The sequence below is a fragment of the Triturus cristatus genome, chromosome 7 (genome assembly GCF_964204655.1).
Source record: "Triturus cristatus chromosome 7, aTriCri1.1, whole genome shotgun sequence".
In the NCBI taxonomy this organism is placed as follows: domain Eukaryota; kingdom Metazoa; phylum Chordata; class Amphibia; order Caudata; family Salamandridae; genus Triturus; species Triturus cristatus.
Genome location: NC_140590.1, coordinates 1210291568 through 1210307476, shown reverse-complemented (window position 1 = coordinate 1210307476; position 15909 = coordinate 1210291568). Strand labels below are relative to the sequence as shown.

The following is a 15909-nucleotide window of genomic DNA, read 5'->3' as shown; positions in this document are numbered from 1 at the left end:
ATTTTAGTCCTATGGCCGTTGCGCACCTGTTCCACCCTATCGCTCCTATCTGGCTATTTGGACAGGATTTCGCCTTTGCGGTCGCTTGGTGAGACTCAAGAGTCATTTAAAATGGGTGCCGCCAACAGTGCATTCCTGTGGTTTGCTCCTCTACGCTTCCTGGGTAGATTCCACATGGAACATATACCAAGGCTGTCTGCAACCCAGGCATTCCCGGGGGCTTTTGCTCTGTAGCCTACACTCGCCCAATCAGCGGAACCTATTCCCCAATCAAGGATGGTGTGTGCAAGACTGCAGGCAGAGGTATCTCTCACTGTAGCACACTTCACCCCAGGCATCACTTAGCATCATTCAATGCTTAAGCACAGCTAGAAGTCTGCGGCGGCGTGTTTGGAGCACAGCGTGAGCCTATTAAATTACAATTTCTGAGCGGGAGGGAGTCAACTGGTTTTCTCAGGCATTGGGACTGCATCTCCAGTTTGTATTTCACTGCTATGGCTTATGCGTAGCATCTAAAGACACCTACAAGAAGGAAATGCCCTTCTTTAATGAGTGGCACGACTCATGAAACATGCAGGGAGATGTATAGGACTGGCTGAGCCAGTACATGATTGCTAAACAAGTGAAATATGAGTACATTTAACCGACTGAACTCCATATGCACTGCTGTAGTTCGGAAAAACTGGTTCATTGTACATTCCACACCTGTGAAATGAGAACTCAAAACATGACACGAAAGTATTTTGGCTCGTTTCTTTGTTTTTTCTGGCCCCTTTTGGGTACGTTTACCTGGCGTCTTTACTCAACTTGTAAAATAAGTGCATTGGGTTCAGAATGCACTGTAAGAAATTGTGTGTTTTACAAGTTGCAACTGAAAAACCTAGCAAGGTTCATTCGGCCTTTTATAATTTAGAAGTTAGTAAACTATTGTTGAGTTGAGTAAATTCACCTTGGGTCATACTGACTTACCTACACACAAAAAATGTTCAACACATTTTGTGTAGATTCCCTAACAAAATCTGCATATGCGCTTGAAATGCTGTGTATGCACAAGCTGCTTCAACCATATGGACATTGGCCACGGTTCAAAATCTGTGTTTGAGGTGTGCCAGCCAGGGAATGTGGCAGCGATAGTGTCATGCACAGCAGTTGGATCTGTCGCTGCTTCTCTCCTGTACTAGTGCACGGGCTGCTGGAGAAGGTGCTCTAAAGATAGCAAACGTCCAACAAGGCAAACACTGCTCCTTAAATGCACAGAAGTGCATTTCCACCATTAACTTAGAAACGTAATTGTCACGTTGAGGCTTGTAAATGGAATTGTACTTTATGACTCACGTTGGTAAAGCAAGGGGGGCTACTCAGGGCTTTAAGTGGGATAAAAAAACGTGTGGGCCTGTCAAAGGGGCGTGGTCGATGTAATTAAGGGCGTGGCTTAAAAGCACGTAAGCTGAAAATCTATGCTTAGCTTAGTGTGCCGGCCGACTGGTATGTTGCCACTTCTGTCATTACATCCAGATATACACTTAAGCAAGTAACATAAAACTTACAATAAGAGTACTATTGGCTTTGTCAATGGTTGTTAGTTACATAACATAAATAAGCAACAACCATGGCTTCGTAGTATAGCATATTAAAAATGCTTCATTTCTGAAATGGTGAGATTATGAAAGAACTATAATGAGTCTCTTTCAAGTTACTGAAGGTACCTCAAAGGAAGTGAAGGGTGGCACCGCTGCCGAGTTAGGATTTATTTTTTTCATCCTGAGGGTGAGGGCAAAATGGAGAGCCCGATAGAGACCCATCTCGGCACCTGCTTTTTAGAACTGCCGGTGCTGAGCACCCGCAAGACCCTGCCCACTTAAAGCCCTGGGGCTACTTACATCAGCATCTCAGCACAGAACCCATCAGCTTCATCTGTGTCACTGCAGAGTAAAGCAGCAGCTTGCACATGCTGCTCTACAGCAAGATATGTGAGGAGAGCTGTGCTTGTGCAAGGACAGACTAAGATCATCAGCAAATTTGTACTCGCGAAGAACATTTTGGCCCCTAAGAATGTGCACGTGTAGTTATGTGAATATAATCAATTTTATTTTTATTACTTGAATTTTGTCATGTGATATATAAAAGGCTCATATAATAATAATCAAGGTCCTCTTATGTGTGCATGTCATTCTATTTCATAACAATAAAAGAGGGACCTCTGATGGGAACCCAATGATGAAGCATGTCACCAACTAGGTTGGTGAGTGAGGGTTCTTTTAACCCCTTCCCTGCTCATGACGGAACCACTCCGTCATGAGCCATGGGCGCCGTGTGCTCATGACGGAGTGGTTCTGTCATGCTGCGGCCGTTGGCGGCCGCTCCACCCACACGGCGCTGATTCCCCGCCTGTGCGGATGATTAGCGCGAGTGGGCGGAGTCATGACAGAACCACTCCGTCATGAGCACAGCGCGCCCGTGGCTCATGACGGAGTGGTTCCGTCACGAGCATGGGGGCGCCGCGCTGCCCCCAAACCCCCCCAGCGCCGCGGCAAAATTCGTGCCGCGGCGAAGGGGTTAAATAAAGAGGATTTTCCTTGTGCTGTCCTTTAGCTTTCCTCATTTTCACTCTTTTGTTGTTATGAAGTATATTCGTCAGGGGGACGAAGAGTGAATGATCCCTTACTCTCTAGTTGTTAATATACATGTCATTCTATTGTCATTTCTCTTAAATGTTATTATTGTATTGTTTTAGACAGTTCTATTTTACTACTCGACCATGAACACCAGTTGTCAGAGCAGTGCAGCGTTAAACATGCATATAAAGTTTGTACAGAGACATGTCCGTGATTAATATCAATATATGTAGATAAGTGGTGATCTCTTGGGTTCAGAGGTCAGGCATCACTTCAGCACAGTTCATGTGTAGTAAAGAATCTTTAATAGCTCAAATAAAGCTGACACCATTTGTATTCCATCATCGCTAGCATCATCAAATTTACCATAGGATCACTCCACAGAAGACTAATGTTTTTAAAGTCTGGGTGTATTCCATACAAGTCTCTCTGGGCATGACCATAATTCCCACAACACAAATTCTCTGCACTGTCTCCACATTAGCCAAACAGTTATTTTTAAAGCCAATGTCAATTAGCCATAAACCTTTCTTCGGGGTCTATACTCTCTTCTGGAAGAATAAAGAATATAAAACATTGTCCGAGAACTACTCTTATTGGACAACTTTTTGTTGCATCAAACCACAGTTCAAGGAGGCCTCTCCCTTCAAGTGCAAGAGTCTATGCTATAGAATTCTCAATCTTTTTATCTGATGAGCGAACAGAACGTTCTTAAGTTTAGCAAGAGTCTCAAGAGTTTTATTCCCCTCGCTAGTGATTCCACCAGCTTACGAGAGCTCCATGAAATCTTGATGTGCGAGAGGGCCTTCCCCCAAAAATGGCTTTAAATATTCTGTGGTGTGAGAAGCGGATTACTGACAGAATAGCGAGGACAAAAATATTGTGTGGACAGAATATTGTGGGAAAAAAATCGAGGATCAGAATATCGAGAACGTAAGTGCAAATAGGTAAGCATCTACATACCTTGAAGATACATATATTGTCATGGTAAATATATGTGGTGTTAGGTATAGTAAAACCATGCTTTCCCATTATAATTACCTTCACAATATTTTTGTCCTTGATATCCTTGACACAATATTTGTCCACACAATATTTTGGACTCGATACTTTGTCCAAACACAACAAGAAGCTATACTGGGAGAGCTCAAATCAAGTTGTTTCCCAAATAAATAATACAAAGTTAGAAGAACAAGCCCTATCAATGTTTTTAGCTGTGAGCAAGTGGGTAATGGTTCGCAGACCTGAGTGAATGCGATGCTTTGTTATGAAATTTCTTACATGCTTTTAAATAGCCCTCTATACACTGATTGATTATTTATAACTAACACAAAATGAAACTGTTGATTATGTACTGCTGCATGTTTCTTTTACTACATCAGAGTAGCCAAGGGGAAGAAGGTCTCCATTTCTTATATGTGTCAAAGATGCCTTACATTCTGCCTAGCTGCCAAAGCGTCTTGTACCTTGTCCATGAGGGGATCTTCCAAGGGCGATGAAGACTTTTTGGACTTTCTCCAGTAATAACCTGGTCAGATCCCTTCTGAAATCCTACAATTATTTCTTCATGGATAGAAGGCAGCACCATTTACCCGCATTAAATCTACATCAAATTCAACGATGAAACCAGATCGCAGCATTCACCCATCATGGCTTCTAAAAGGGAGAATACTGAGATTTTCTTAAAGTATGGTCAGATGTTTTTCCGCACACAGATGCAATATGTTCCCTCGTTAAATAGTTTTTTAAAAACATGAATACGTTTAGTCAGGTGAGATTTCTTGACTCCTGATCCTTACGATGGAGAATCAATCATATTGGTGGGCAAAACTAGTCCCAGTCACTGCGGCTCGGGGACCTGCAGCTCATTCTTTGCTTTTTGACTTTCTTCAGCTACAGTTTCTTTATCAAGCACATGAATGTTGTGCAAGAGTCCTCCACAACAGCCTTACACTCTTCTGCCCTCCCAGCCTCTTTTAAAACCCGTTTCTGTCATGCCTGGTTTCCTCTCCAATTCTTTTGAGGTGTCCCCCTTTTTGTCCAAAATGTTTCTTTGCCTTTATGTTGTTTTCTTCTTGCCGCGGAGGTAGGTCTGGAAGTAGAAGTTGCTGAAGAGAAGAATGAGGCTCACTATATAAATGAAAACTATAGTGTTGAAACCATCGGGGAAATCGCAGTCTGTGAACAGGTTGTAGGAAGAGTGGGCAGCAATGGCCACAAACTGGCTCTGTGCGGGCAAGAAAAGAAGCAGAGTTAAACATTGAAAACCTGAATTCTTGCGAAACTGCAATAGGATTTCTGGTGCATGCAGCTCTGCGGTTACTCTAATGCAGTACTGAACTATTCGACAGTCCTACAAACATGAAAAAAAGCCCATAAACTTATGTGCTGGTGAACTATTGACAAAGCTGAAGCCATTTTAGTGCGAGTGGCTTGGGGGCATAATTACAAGGGGAGTTGCCTCGCACTTGCAGCATGTAACGTGGTGCAAGCGCAACGCAAGCCCAAAATGTGATTTAGGAAGCCACGCAAAGCCACCTTATGTGGCCCAGAGTGGCTTCATAAGTTGGGAGTAATGCAATGCAGCGCAAATCAACATGTTGCATTACTCTGCCCTGGGAAGGCGTTCCATGGGTGCTGAGTGGGTGTTCCCACAAAATTTGCATTGATTGTGCCACATTCCCAGATTTATCATCTTTGGTAGACCTGGGAATGCATCAAAAAGATATGTCTTTTCAGGTGGGGTGTAACGAGAAATATATTTATTTCTCTTCATTACTTCCTCTTAGCACACCCAGAAATAGGAATATGCCACTCGGAATTGTCTTTGTGCAGGAACGTGTACCATGTAGATCAAAGAAATGTATTTCACGTGGATAGCTTAGTGGGTTACTACTTCTGTCAAAGAGATCCTTTAGCTACTTGCAGTTCATAAGTAACCATCTTAATACAGCACAGTGACTGATGAACTGTCATCAAAAGAGCTGCATACAAACTCCAGTCTTTCATTTGCCTAATGTTCCTAAAAAGGGTTTGTTGGGTAGAAATACATTCTTATTAGTGGATCCAACCCTAACCATAGCAGAATGTTTTAAATCCTGAGTTTACCCTGCTCTGGACCAAACACTCTTAAAATCTACAACCTACTAGTATGGATAAGATGTGATTGCTACACCTTGTAATCCTCACTTTCTTATGTAACATTTCCTATAGAATGTGTATGTGACAAATTGCTCTGACACTTAACACTGAATGAAAAGCGCTATAACAAAAAGGAAGTTCATGTGAGAGAGGGGTTATAGACAGATGGGGGGGCACTGTTGGAAGGTAATAGTGAGGGAAGCCGTCGAGAAGGAGGTTGGGGGAGGGGCAAAAAAGATTGTCGCACCAGGCGCCACCTGTGCCAAAGTCAACCCTGATCGTGATTCGGCAATGAAGACTGAATAGTAGCCTTACCTCGTATGTAGCCTCTGTGTAATATACATTGCACAGACCACATCAAACCAGGTGCCTTTTCTACTGGCAGGGAGGGAAACGGGCCTAAACACGGTCTTCATATTTCAACTGTAATGGATAATGTGACATTATCAGTTCTAAATTGGAATCTTTTAATCTTGGTCATCTTTTCCGGTCTTGGTAGAATCATCAGTACCCACATTTTGGGAAAATTATCCAGTTGGATCCCTTTCTCAGTACTGTCATGTTTTCTAGAAGTGTGCTGCTTTTTTGTTTAGGTATATCTTTCCCACCTTATTCACAAACCTTGAGGAGATTCTCAGATAACTTTTCTATTTATAAATCTTCAAACTATAGTATTTTGTATGTACTCATGGATGTTTAAAACTACTAAGAAGAGATCACATTTAGAAACTCAATGCTTCATGTGGTGCCGTAGACAAAAATCATACTTTTTTTTTCAATACGTTACACACACATGAAAAATAACAATAGATGATTTTCATACGATTATCTTTTTTAGGATGCAGATGATTATGAACTACAGTGTCAGATACTAGCATACATTTTGTAGCATGCCAAAAAAGAAATGCAGTATTTTGACTGGATACTTTCATACAAAAGACGTTGTTGTGATTTGACTGCAATCCTGTCCCAAGTGTTAAAATAAGATACCAGCTTTAGTGGAACAAACTCATAAAAGAGAGAATTGCATACTGCCCTCTCTTCAGAGCAAGGAGGAGGCTGGTAAATACAGGTCACAAAGACTACAAAAAGTGGTGGAAAACAGTGGGAACCCTATTGGAGCAATGGTGGCATGGATTCATTAGGTGAAGGCCATAACACAGAAATTACATTTTTACTCTCCAGGGCAACAGGAGTGTTCTAGGTAGGTCCAGGAGGATCAGAACCTGGCCATTTTTTCAGAATAATCATTGACAATGTAAGTGAGGTCCATTTAGACACATTGGGGTTTATTCACAAGAACGTGTGATAACTACCGCAAGAGTAGCCTAACACAACTCTCAACATCGCAGCCCATCACGGAAAAATTACACCGTGCCAACCAAGTATTCACAACACAGCGGTAGCATGCGATAGTCACCAGATAACGCGTCAAATGGCAGCACAAAAATAAACACCACGCTGCAAAAATGCGAATGGAAGAAATCATGCGATGAGGCCAATCGCGGTACAAAAAGTACCGAAAACCAGCCACAGGCCTGCAAATCCCACGCGTCTTGTAGGAAAATGCACCATAAAAACCGCAGAAACAACACACCAGAAACAAGCCAAAGCACGTAGCAACATGGATGCACCCTGACCCAGCGCTGGGGCCAACGCGAACCCCACAACCCCCACAGATAACCAGCAAGGAACAACAGGGAAGGCCAAGGAGAAGAGGGAGAGGAAGACGGGGTGCAGACCGCAGGAAAACAAGACCAGCGTCACGGAGGTGACAGAACACTACCAGCAACTGACCCACAAGCAGACCACCTGGAATGCAGTCGGAGTGCCGAGGAGGCCAATCGAGGAGGCCAAGAGGCGCCGGCATGAAGTGACAACCTAAACCAGGCACAAACCCGCTGCCAACAGGAAGGCAGCAACGGCGACATGAGGTTGCAGTCCAGCACCACAAGGGGAGCTGGAGGAAATCGAGGCCACAGTTATCAGTGTGGAGACGGTGCAGGGAGTAGGGAGTACGGACACAGCTCGAGAGGACCTAACAACATCAACAGGGTGAGGAACGACCAGGGACTGTGGGGACGGGGGGAGATGGGCACAATGGCACACATGCACAATGAGGTGTTGCACACTGCACACCCACAATTACCCAGGATCATGTCCCTGATCCCCTTGGCACAATGCAGCAAACACACATAGCAAGAACAGCACACCCACATTGATGACAACGTGGTACAACGCGCATAGCCGACACTGCAGAACAGAGGACACAACTGGCTCCGCACATGCACAGAAACATGCCTACTACATCTGACAGAGCTGGAAACTGTGAAATGGAAATGTACGCGTACGACCTCACATCCGTTATGTAGTCCAAATGTACACTGTCCTGCAGAAGAATCCAGCACTTCACAAACAGTCACAATGTACATTGCCATACAGTCTGCATGTAAACCAGAACAATGCGCCAACATACATGTCAACACAATGTCAACATGCATCTCCCCTTCACATTGCAGAGGGGCACACAACACCTCCAGCAGAGCACAGAAGACAACACATCTGTGATGCTGGAGAGGACCACCACACCGTCGACACTGATGCCCTACAACAGCCCATGGATATCCCACACAACCCACCACCAGGACCAGGGCAGCCAAGCTACTGAGAGGAGAACACAGAGCCTGCAACAGACCACACAGCAGGAAGCACCCGCTGGCTCACAACACTTCACCCACCCACACATGGCACCCCAATGCCATGTGTCAGCATGCCAAAAGGAGGTGGCCCAACAGGTGTGGGTGGGTGCCGAACCCATGTAAGGTGAACTAGAACACATACGTTGGTGCCTAACTCCCTCAGGAACCACACACACCCCACAAAGGAGACCCACACTGCCATAGAGACACATGCAGATGCACATTCACAGTACAGAACCACCCAGGGGCGCGCAAATAGCAGTCGCACACCCACGTTGGCTCAGCGAACGATGGCCCTGGCCACTCCCCTTACGAATTGAGTGGATGACGACAAAGCTACATGTCCAAGCTCCAACCCGCTGCCTGCGGTGACATGTCTGCATCCGATGTACACAGCACCATGTAATGTCATAGGGCCCAGGGCCCTCATGCATACAAGACCATAGGGACACACGTAGACATTATGTTGTACTGGCTACTGGCACATGCACCCGGCCCCTTTATTGGCAGGGCCACATGTACAGTGACGCCTGTGCTGGATGTGTGTGGGGTGAGTGCAAGCCAGCCCGCATGGAGAGCTTGGTGCTGGCAACCACTTGAACAGTGGACACCAGTGCAACGGAAACTGAAAACACCTGCATGACAGAGTCAACTGCTGAGCAACATGGTGGGAGACGGAGAAAGTCCTGAGGTAACACAACATGCAAACAGAAGTGTCCATGAGTTGCAGTGTACTGAGGTAGGGGCACTACAACTGAGCGCGCCCATGTGAAGAAAATGTCTCGGATTGTGTTCCTTAGAGACATTCCTGATGCAGATGCAGTGGGGTGTGTTAGACCTGTATCATCTTCCTCATCAGCGTCCCAGGTCTCCCACACTGCTTGAGGTGACATTGCTGGACAACCTCTCAACAACACAAAACTCAATCAGTAACGGACGATGGCTTGCGGTGTACTGAGTCAGTGGTACCCGGAGTGCTGAGCAGGGTATCCGACTGATGATGGCATCCACGACAGGTGTGAGCAAGTCCGTAAGTCCGTCAGGACCACCGTTTCGACTCTGGCAGATGGTGATTGGAGGTGGTCCTGTCGGTGGTGGCGTGTGCCTCCTGCGGTGATGCGACATCCGGGCAAGTCAGGCCTCGATTTGATGTGTGTGCCCTGGTGGACCGCAGTTGAGGCCGGAGGCAGCGGACAGCGCAGGGCCACAGACATAAATGTCGCTGATGACCCTAAGGCCATCGCCTGAGAGGCCATCCAATATCTCAGAAGAAGGGGTCCCGTACCTGACCAGCACAGAGTTAGTGGCCCACGATGCACAGCGGCCGGCACAGGCACCCTACCACGGGACGGTGACTTGCGGTGCACTGAGGTGGGTCCACGCACAGTGAGCGGGTCCTCATCGATGTCCAAGGTGAATGTGGCGTAGGCCTGCGGGGGACAGAGGAAGGTGTCCTCCAGGGCATGATGCGGAAAGTCTGATGTTATCAGGCAGCAGCAAATGGAGGAGTGGAATGCGCCAGCCTCGTTTTCTCCACCAATTCGGTATCAGCTATATGAGGATGAAAACCAGCCCCTAGTGAATAGACTCAGACGCCACCAATGTACAACCAGAGATTGTCCATGAATGTCAGGTAACAGAATTAGTGGCACGGGTGCTGAGAGGGGATGCAGTCTTCGATGATGACGGTACACTGATATGAACTCCGCCATCGCTAAATCAAGACTCTGTGACCTACTGGACAGCGGTGTAGGCCAGAGGCAGCAGTCAGCAATGGCACACACCCACCTGTCGTTGGCTCGCGATGCACAGAGTTAGTGACACCAGGGCAGTTGTTGTTAGTGTTCGATCACCTCCGTAACGATGATCCTGTTCCCTCCGGACTGCAACGCGTCATCCTTTTACACCTCTCCTTGTGTGAGATGATATGTATTCTGCCTTTGAATAATCTATGTTCAGTTCCAATTCTGTGACCTACTCGTGCGCAGCGTTGGCCGATGGCAGTTGTCCGCGTAGTCTCACAGACACGTGTGGTTGTTATGCTATGCACAGACCTGGTGGCACCACATCGAAGGGAGCGTAGTGACATGAACTCTGCCATAAATAATGTTCACTGCCATGGTGTAATCAAGACTCAGTTCCAAATGTGTGACCTACTTGACCGTGGTGTAGGCCGGAGGAGGCAGTAGAGTACGTCAACAAGAAAGGAGTAAAGTGGGCATGTGTTGTGGAGGCCGTGATGGTCTAAGGAGGCTGCCAAGGTCGCAGGCCTCGGGCTTGGAGCCTGTGCAGGCACGTGGTGGGCCGTCCTTGACACACGCCGGTGTCGGCAGGTGATCAGTGTGGCCTGGCTGCGCAGGGGCGGGCCTGACCAGTTAAGTGTCCAGCGTGCCGGGGTACAGCAGGCGCACAGGATCGAAGCAACTCCGCTCAGGAGGACGGCGTCGGCCTCGTGGTGTGGTGAGCGGCGCCACCCTGGCAGAGACGCTGGGATTTCCGGAAGACGACCACACACAGGGCTACGTGCTTTTAGTTTACACCCCTACGCTGGCGTATGCCGGACCATCCCACTCCGCTCACGCTTACGGGGGGGGGGGGAACGTCACAGGCAACATTTCCGCAAACTCCCCCACTGGCCGGGGTGACATGGTTGCGTCCACTGTCCACCACACTCCATACACTAGAGGTGTATGTCGCCATGGATATGGGTGTGTTCTGCATACTGCGGTCTGTCCAGCACATCTCCGCCACTCTTGGCATTGTTTACTTTCCCAATCATGGTTATCTTGCCTCCTTCACACATGCCTGGTTGCCACCTCTCCCCACATACGGCTAGTGTGTGGCTGAGGTGCCATGCTGTTGATGGCTCAAGTTAATGGCTTGCCCAGGTTACCATTGTGAGTTGTTCGGTCGTGTCTGGTGGGTGCGCATGTTGTTTTGCCTGTTGGTTTAGATTTTGCGACGTGTGCCTTGCCAGGGTTGTGAGTTGCATGGTTGTGGAGTTGAGGTGAGTGGAGTGTTCATTTGGAACTTGCCAAGGGGCTGTGCATTTCCCTTGGTACCATCCTGGGAACACTGGTTGCTGATGGACTGTCGGAGGATGGAGGAATCATGCACACTGGCTGGGTATTTGGAGGCGAAATTGGTGGAGGTTCCACGGTGTTCGGTTGTTGCCTGCACATTGATGTGAGATGTGTGCTTTCTGTTGCGGTGATTGTGTGCTGTGTCGGCGGGGGGCACAGGTATGACATGTGTGCTGTGGATTGCCCCCAACACGTGGGTGCATCCAGCTATGGGGTATGGTCCTTGCTTGGTGTCCAGCGGATCCTGCGCATTGTGTTGGACGTATAGGGACTGGGGTACCAGGCTGTGGTGATGTCCAGGACAGATGTGAGGGACTTGGATGTGGCTGGCTGTGTGACTCCGACGACTCTGGCGGGTGTTGGTTGGGGATATCCAGGGGCCAACAGGTGCAGCACAGCCAGCAGGTTTGTGTGGGGTGGGATGTTGGTTGTCCGCTGTGTCGGCCTGTTGGGCGTTGCTGGTCAGGATGCGTAGGATGGTTGTCCTTTTGGGCCTGTAGTGGGCAATTACATTGTCAGGTGTTGGGTCTGTGAGGCCGGTGTGTTTCCTGGGGGTCTTCTGCCTTTGTCTGCGCTGCCTCTGTGGTGGTCCGGGGGGGGGGGGTGTTCCGGGTGGGGGTTGGGGTCCTGGGGTGGTGGCGGTGGGTGTTGTGGCCCTCTTGGGTGTCCGGGCCCCATGACCAGTGGCTCCATGGCATCTGTTGCCGTTCCGATGTGGCTGTGGGCTGTGCTCCCTTTTGTGGTGCAGGCTGTGGTCCGACTTTGCACCAGGTCAGAGCAGGTGTTATTTTCCTGCAGCTAACGCGCCTTATCACCTGTTTTGGGTTCTTATCGCAGTTCTGTCTGGTCGTTGTGAATGTTGTGGAGTGGTGTTGTCGTGTCTTTTGGCACAGGAACGCCTACTCTGCATCTCATTAGAGATAGTTGCGGGGGTCTTCTGTGGTGATGTTTTTTGTGGCTGCTATCGCGGGTAAAACTGGTGCTGTGGGCTGTTAACACCAGCTTATGAATGGGGCGATAAATTTATCAGCGATAGATCCTTGTGAATATGCCCCATTATGTGTAAATGTATCTTCGGGGGATATCCACAAAGCCTGATATGGGGTCTGGACCCATGTTAGACACTTCTGAACGAGGAGAACTTGAGCAATGTGTTCTTTCAGCAAAGCCAGTGGTGGTGGGCCACAAATATGTTTGGCAGGTCTAGAATGAGACCTAGACTAAAAAAACACATTAAGAACCATCTGGCAGTGTGCTGCTGAAATTAGGTATCTATGAAGAGAGAGTCGTCATTAGTGTGGTGTCACAAGGATCAGTCCAATTCCTTAGCTGTACTACTTACAGCAGGTTGTATTTCGGAATAAGGCATGCCTTTACAACCAAGTCCTAAGAACAATTACATCTTTGCCAAGCATATGTTGACCATGCAAGCCTTTACAATGGCATGCCTGAGGGAAAGCGTTGGACTTCGGAGAAGTATAATTTACTATTCCAATTCAAGTCTGTTCAAAGGAGGGAAAGAGTTGGACTTTGGAGGGGTTAAATTTGGTATGCCATTGTAAAGACTTGTGTGGTAAAGATATGTGTGATTACGACTTCATGATAAAGGCTGTTTCCCCTTCCAGCGACATTGCTACGCACCTGAATATGCAGATATAGTTTTTAGGTCTCGCTGAGCCCCAGCGCTTGCGCTGGCTCGGAGAGACATTTTATAGTTGGTATTTTCAAAGTGCTGCCGTGGCCTAAAGCCTCAGTGCACGTGAACGTGCACGCGCGCAGCGCCATGTGTCTTTCCTCGGCAGCACGCGATCGCAATCGCGATCACTTTCACTTTCGTGGCCGAGGAAAGTGGCGAAAGCTTGTTCTATTTCTTTGTCTTCTTGTTCTTGTTCTTTTTTTCTTCTTCTTTTTAGTCTTCGTCTTCTAGTCCTCTCTTAAAACGTATTACTAACCATGTTAATGATACTCATTTTATCAGCCTCGAAAGATGAAAGGCTGAACATACATTTACAAGTATATGTGAGTGCATAATTTGTGCACGTTTCATGTTTAAACCATGTAGCTGCTTTTGATATATGTTTGTGTATAAATATATATTTTAGTTTTATAACGTATATGTTCTTGTACAGTGTGTGCGCTATCGATTAACGTATTTACAACCTTCTGGATTTTATCCAACAGGCACCTTGCAAGCCGGAAATATTATCTCAATGCTGCTGGAAACATTACAAGTCTTAGAAGGCAAGGTGCTGCGGGACAAAAAGTTGTGTTATTGTGTGACACCTGGCATGAAGGGTTCTAGCATTTAAGTCTTAGGGTGGCTGTTTTTTTGTTTTGTTTTTACTTGCATAAGGTGTGCTCCTGGGAGTACTGACACTGCAGTTCATCGGTCTTTAGGGAGATCCTTAGACCTGGCACTTAGTTTTGGCACTTCTTCTTTTCTGTACAATATACAGAATTAGATTGAATTTAATTTTGACAATACCCCAGCCTGCCACAACAAAGGAGTGGACTGTGTTTGCCCTGGACTGTTTGACATGAACCGCATCCACTTACATACCCCTTTTCAGTTAAATAAAACATATTATTACCAAATCCTGAGTTTTTAAAAAACCAATCATATAGATTAATCCCAATATCAACATGTGACGTACAGACAATGCTCACTCACACCAACGTAGCAGGTGCAGTGGCCAATGAGCTGCCTTGCGGGTTATATCGCGAGTATACGACGATATAACTAGTGCTGAGAGATTCGAGACAAGGGCACAGGAAGTACTTTGGAACTGCCCACATGGACGGAAGCAAGGGCCAAAGAAGGGTTGAACCATTTCGGAGCATTGTAACTTTTAAACACTTGCATCTGCTGTTAATACCAGCAGGAAGTGTTGTCAGAAGTTCTATGAAACTGTTTCCTCAGCTCCTGTAAGTGCCGCTGCTTATGAAGGCTTGGCAGAGCTTGACCCTTGTGTGCCTCTCCTGTTGGCGCCTGAAATATTCCTTCCCGTGCTTCGACTTGAGGTGTCTTCTCAAAGTCAAAGTGCTGATGGGGTAAAGTGCTCTCCCTCCCTGCTCAGCTGCCGCATTAGGATTAGGGCACGCCTCCTGGCATTCAGCTTTTTCCCACTCCTGCGATGGCTGAAGGTCTTCTAGGGATCCAGCCTCTCCCAGCAGCAGATTCAGAGGAAGGCCCCGCAGTGCCTTGATGCGCGCTGTCTGCCACTGCAGAGCTGGGAAACGGAAACAGCAGCCATGCGAACTCCTAACTGCTCAGGTCTTCTGCTCCAGGTAGACGTGCCGCTTGCCGCTATGACACAGCCACTATGTGAGGTGGTGGGGGGCTACCTGAACTCTTAGCTAATCTGAAGCTCTGAATGCTTTAATGTGGAGAGCAATAGGACCCTCACTACGAATGCCACACCAAAAATCAGCTTCAGGCCAGGCTTTTTATTTAAGAGTGCGATTTTATTTTGTTTTTGGGCCATATAGACTGTGGCTATGTCCTCTAATGGTGGCTATGTCCTCTAATGGTGTCCTCAAGAGACATTTGAGATGCCATCAGTAATGTCATCAATGATGTCATTTAACATGTCATGCATGATGTAACGTGTGAAGTCATAAGCAGTGCACCAATGGCAGTGGCACACGTTATAGTTAGCTCAATAAACTGTAACTGATGAATTTCATTGTTTTTTTTTAGTTTTTAAATGTTAGTTTTTGTATTATTTTAACCCCTACTATGACACAACTTTAACCTTTGGTTTTTCATTGATTTTCAACTTTTGTTTAACATAAGCTAAAATCTTATTACCTTACCAAACTATAGCGTCACCTTAACCATAATTAAATATGTTATGCAATTAAGACATAAATAATTAATAATTTAGAGAAAAACATAATTTTAGGCAAAATAGTGTGCAGGCACATACCAGTTGAAACAGTGCCAATCCAAAATAATTGATCCTAAAATTGTCATCCTGCATTATGGAAGTTGAAATTGTAACACACACCTTGGGAAGTCACATCAAAGTACAATGGAATACTTGCGAAGCGTTTAACACTAGACCCCGGGTCATATTTACAAGGGCATTGCGCCATTGGAGCATGAATTTTTAGGATGCTCTGGTGGTACTACGCCCTGCTCCATAGTTACAAAGCTGCGTCAAGCCACTTGCCATGGCTTAACGCTGCTTTGTAAATATCATGCCCTTTCACACAGATATCTATGTTCCACCACAACACCATTGCTTTTTGGCACTGCCGCAGATTTACAAGGATGTGTAAATCTGAGAAAGCGTGAAAAAAGAATGCCACTGAATAGCAGGCATTAGATGCACATCGTGAGGAGAAATATTTTTATTTCTCCTCATT

General features: G+C 46.6%; 1 protein-coding gene across 4 annotated transcripts in view; it reads right to left on the bottom strand.

Moving 5' to 3' along the window:
* Positions 1-2903: 2903 nt before the first annotated feature.
* Positions 2904-15909, bottom strand: part of LOC146811612 (very long chain fatty acid elongase 4-like) — a 148850-nt gene continuing 135844 nt past the window's right edge. For all 4 annotated transcript variants that reach the window (XM_085618584.1, XM_085618585.1, XM_085618582.1 and 1 more), the window contains exon 9: positions 2904-4842. In XM_085618584.1, the coding sequence (XP_085474710.1) occupies positions 4675-4842 (168 nt within the window). In that variant the 3' untranslated portion in view covers positions 2904-4674. The remainder of the gene's footprint in view (positions 4843-15909) is intronic.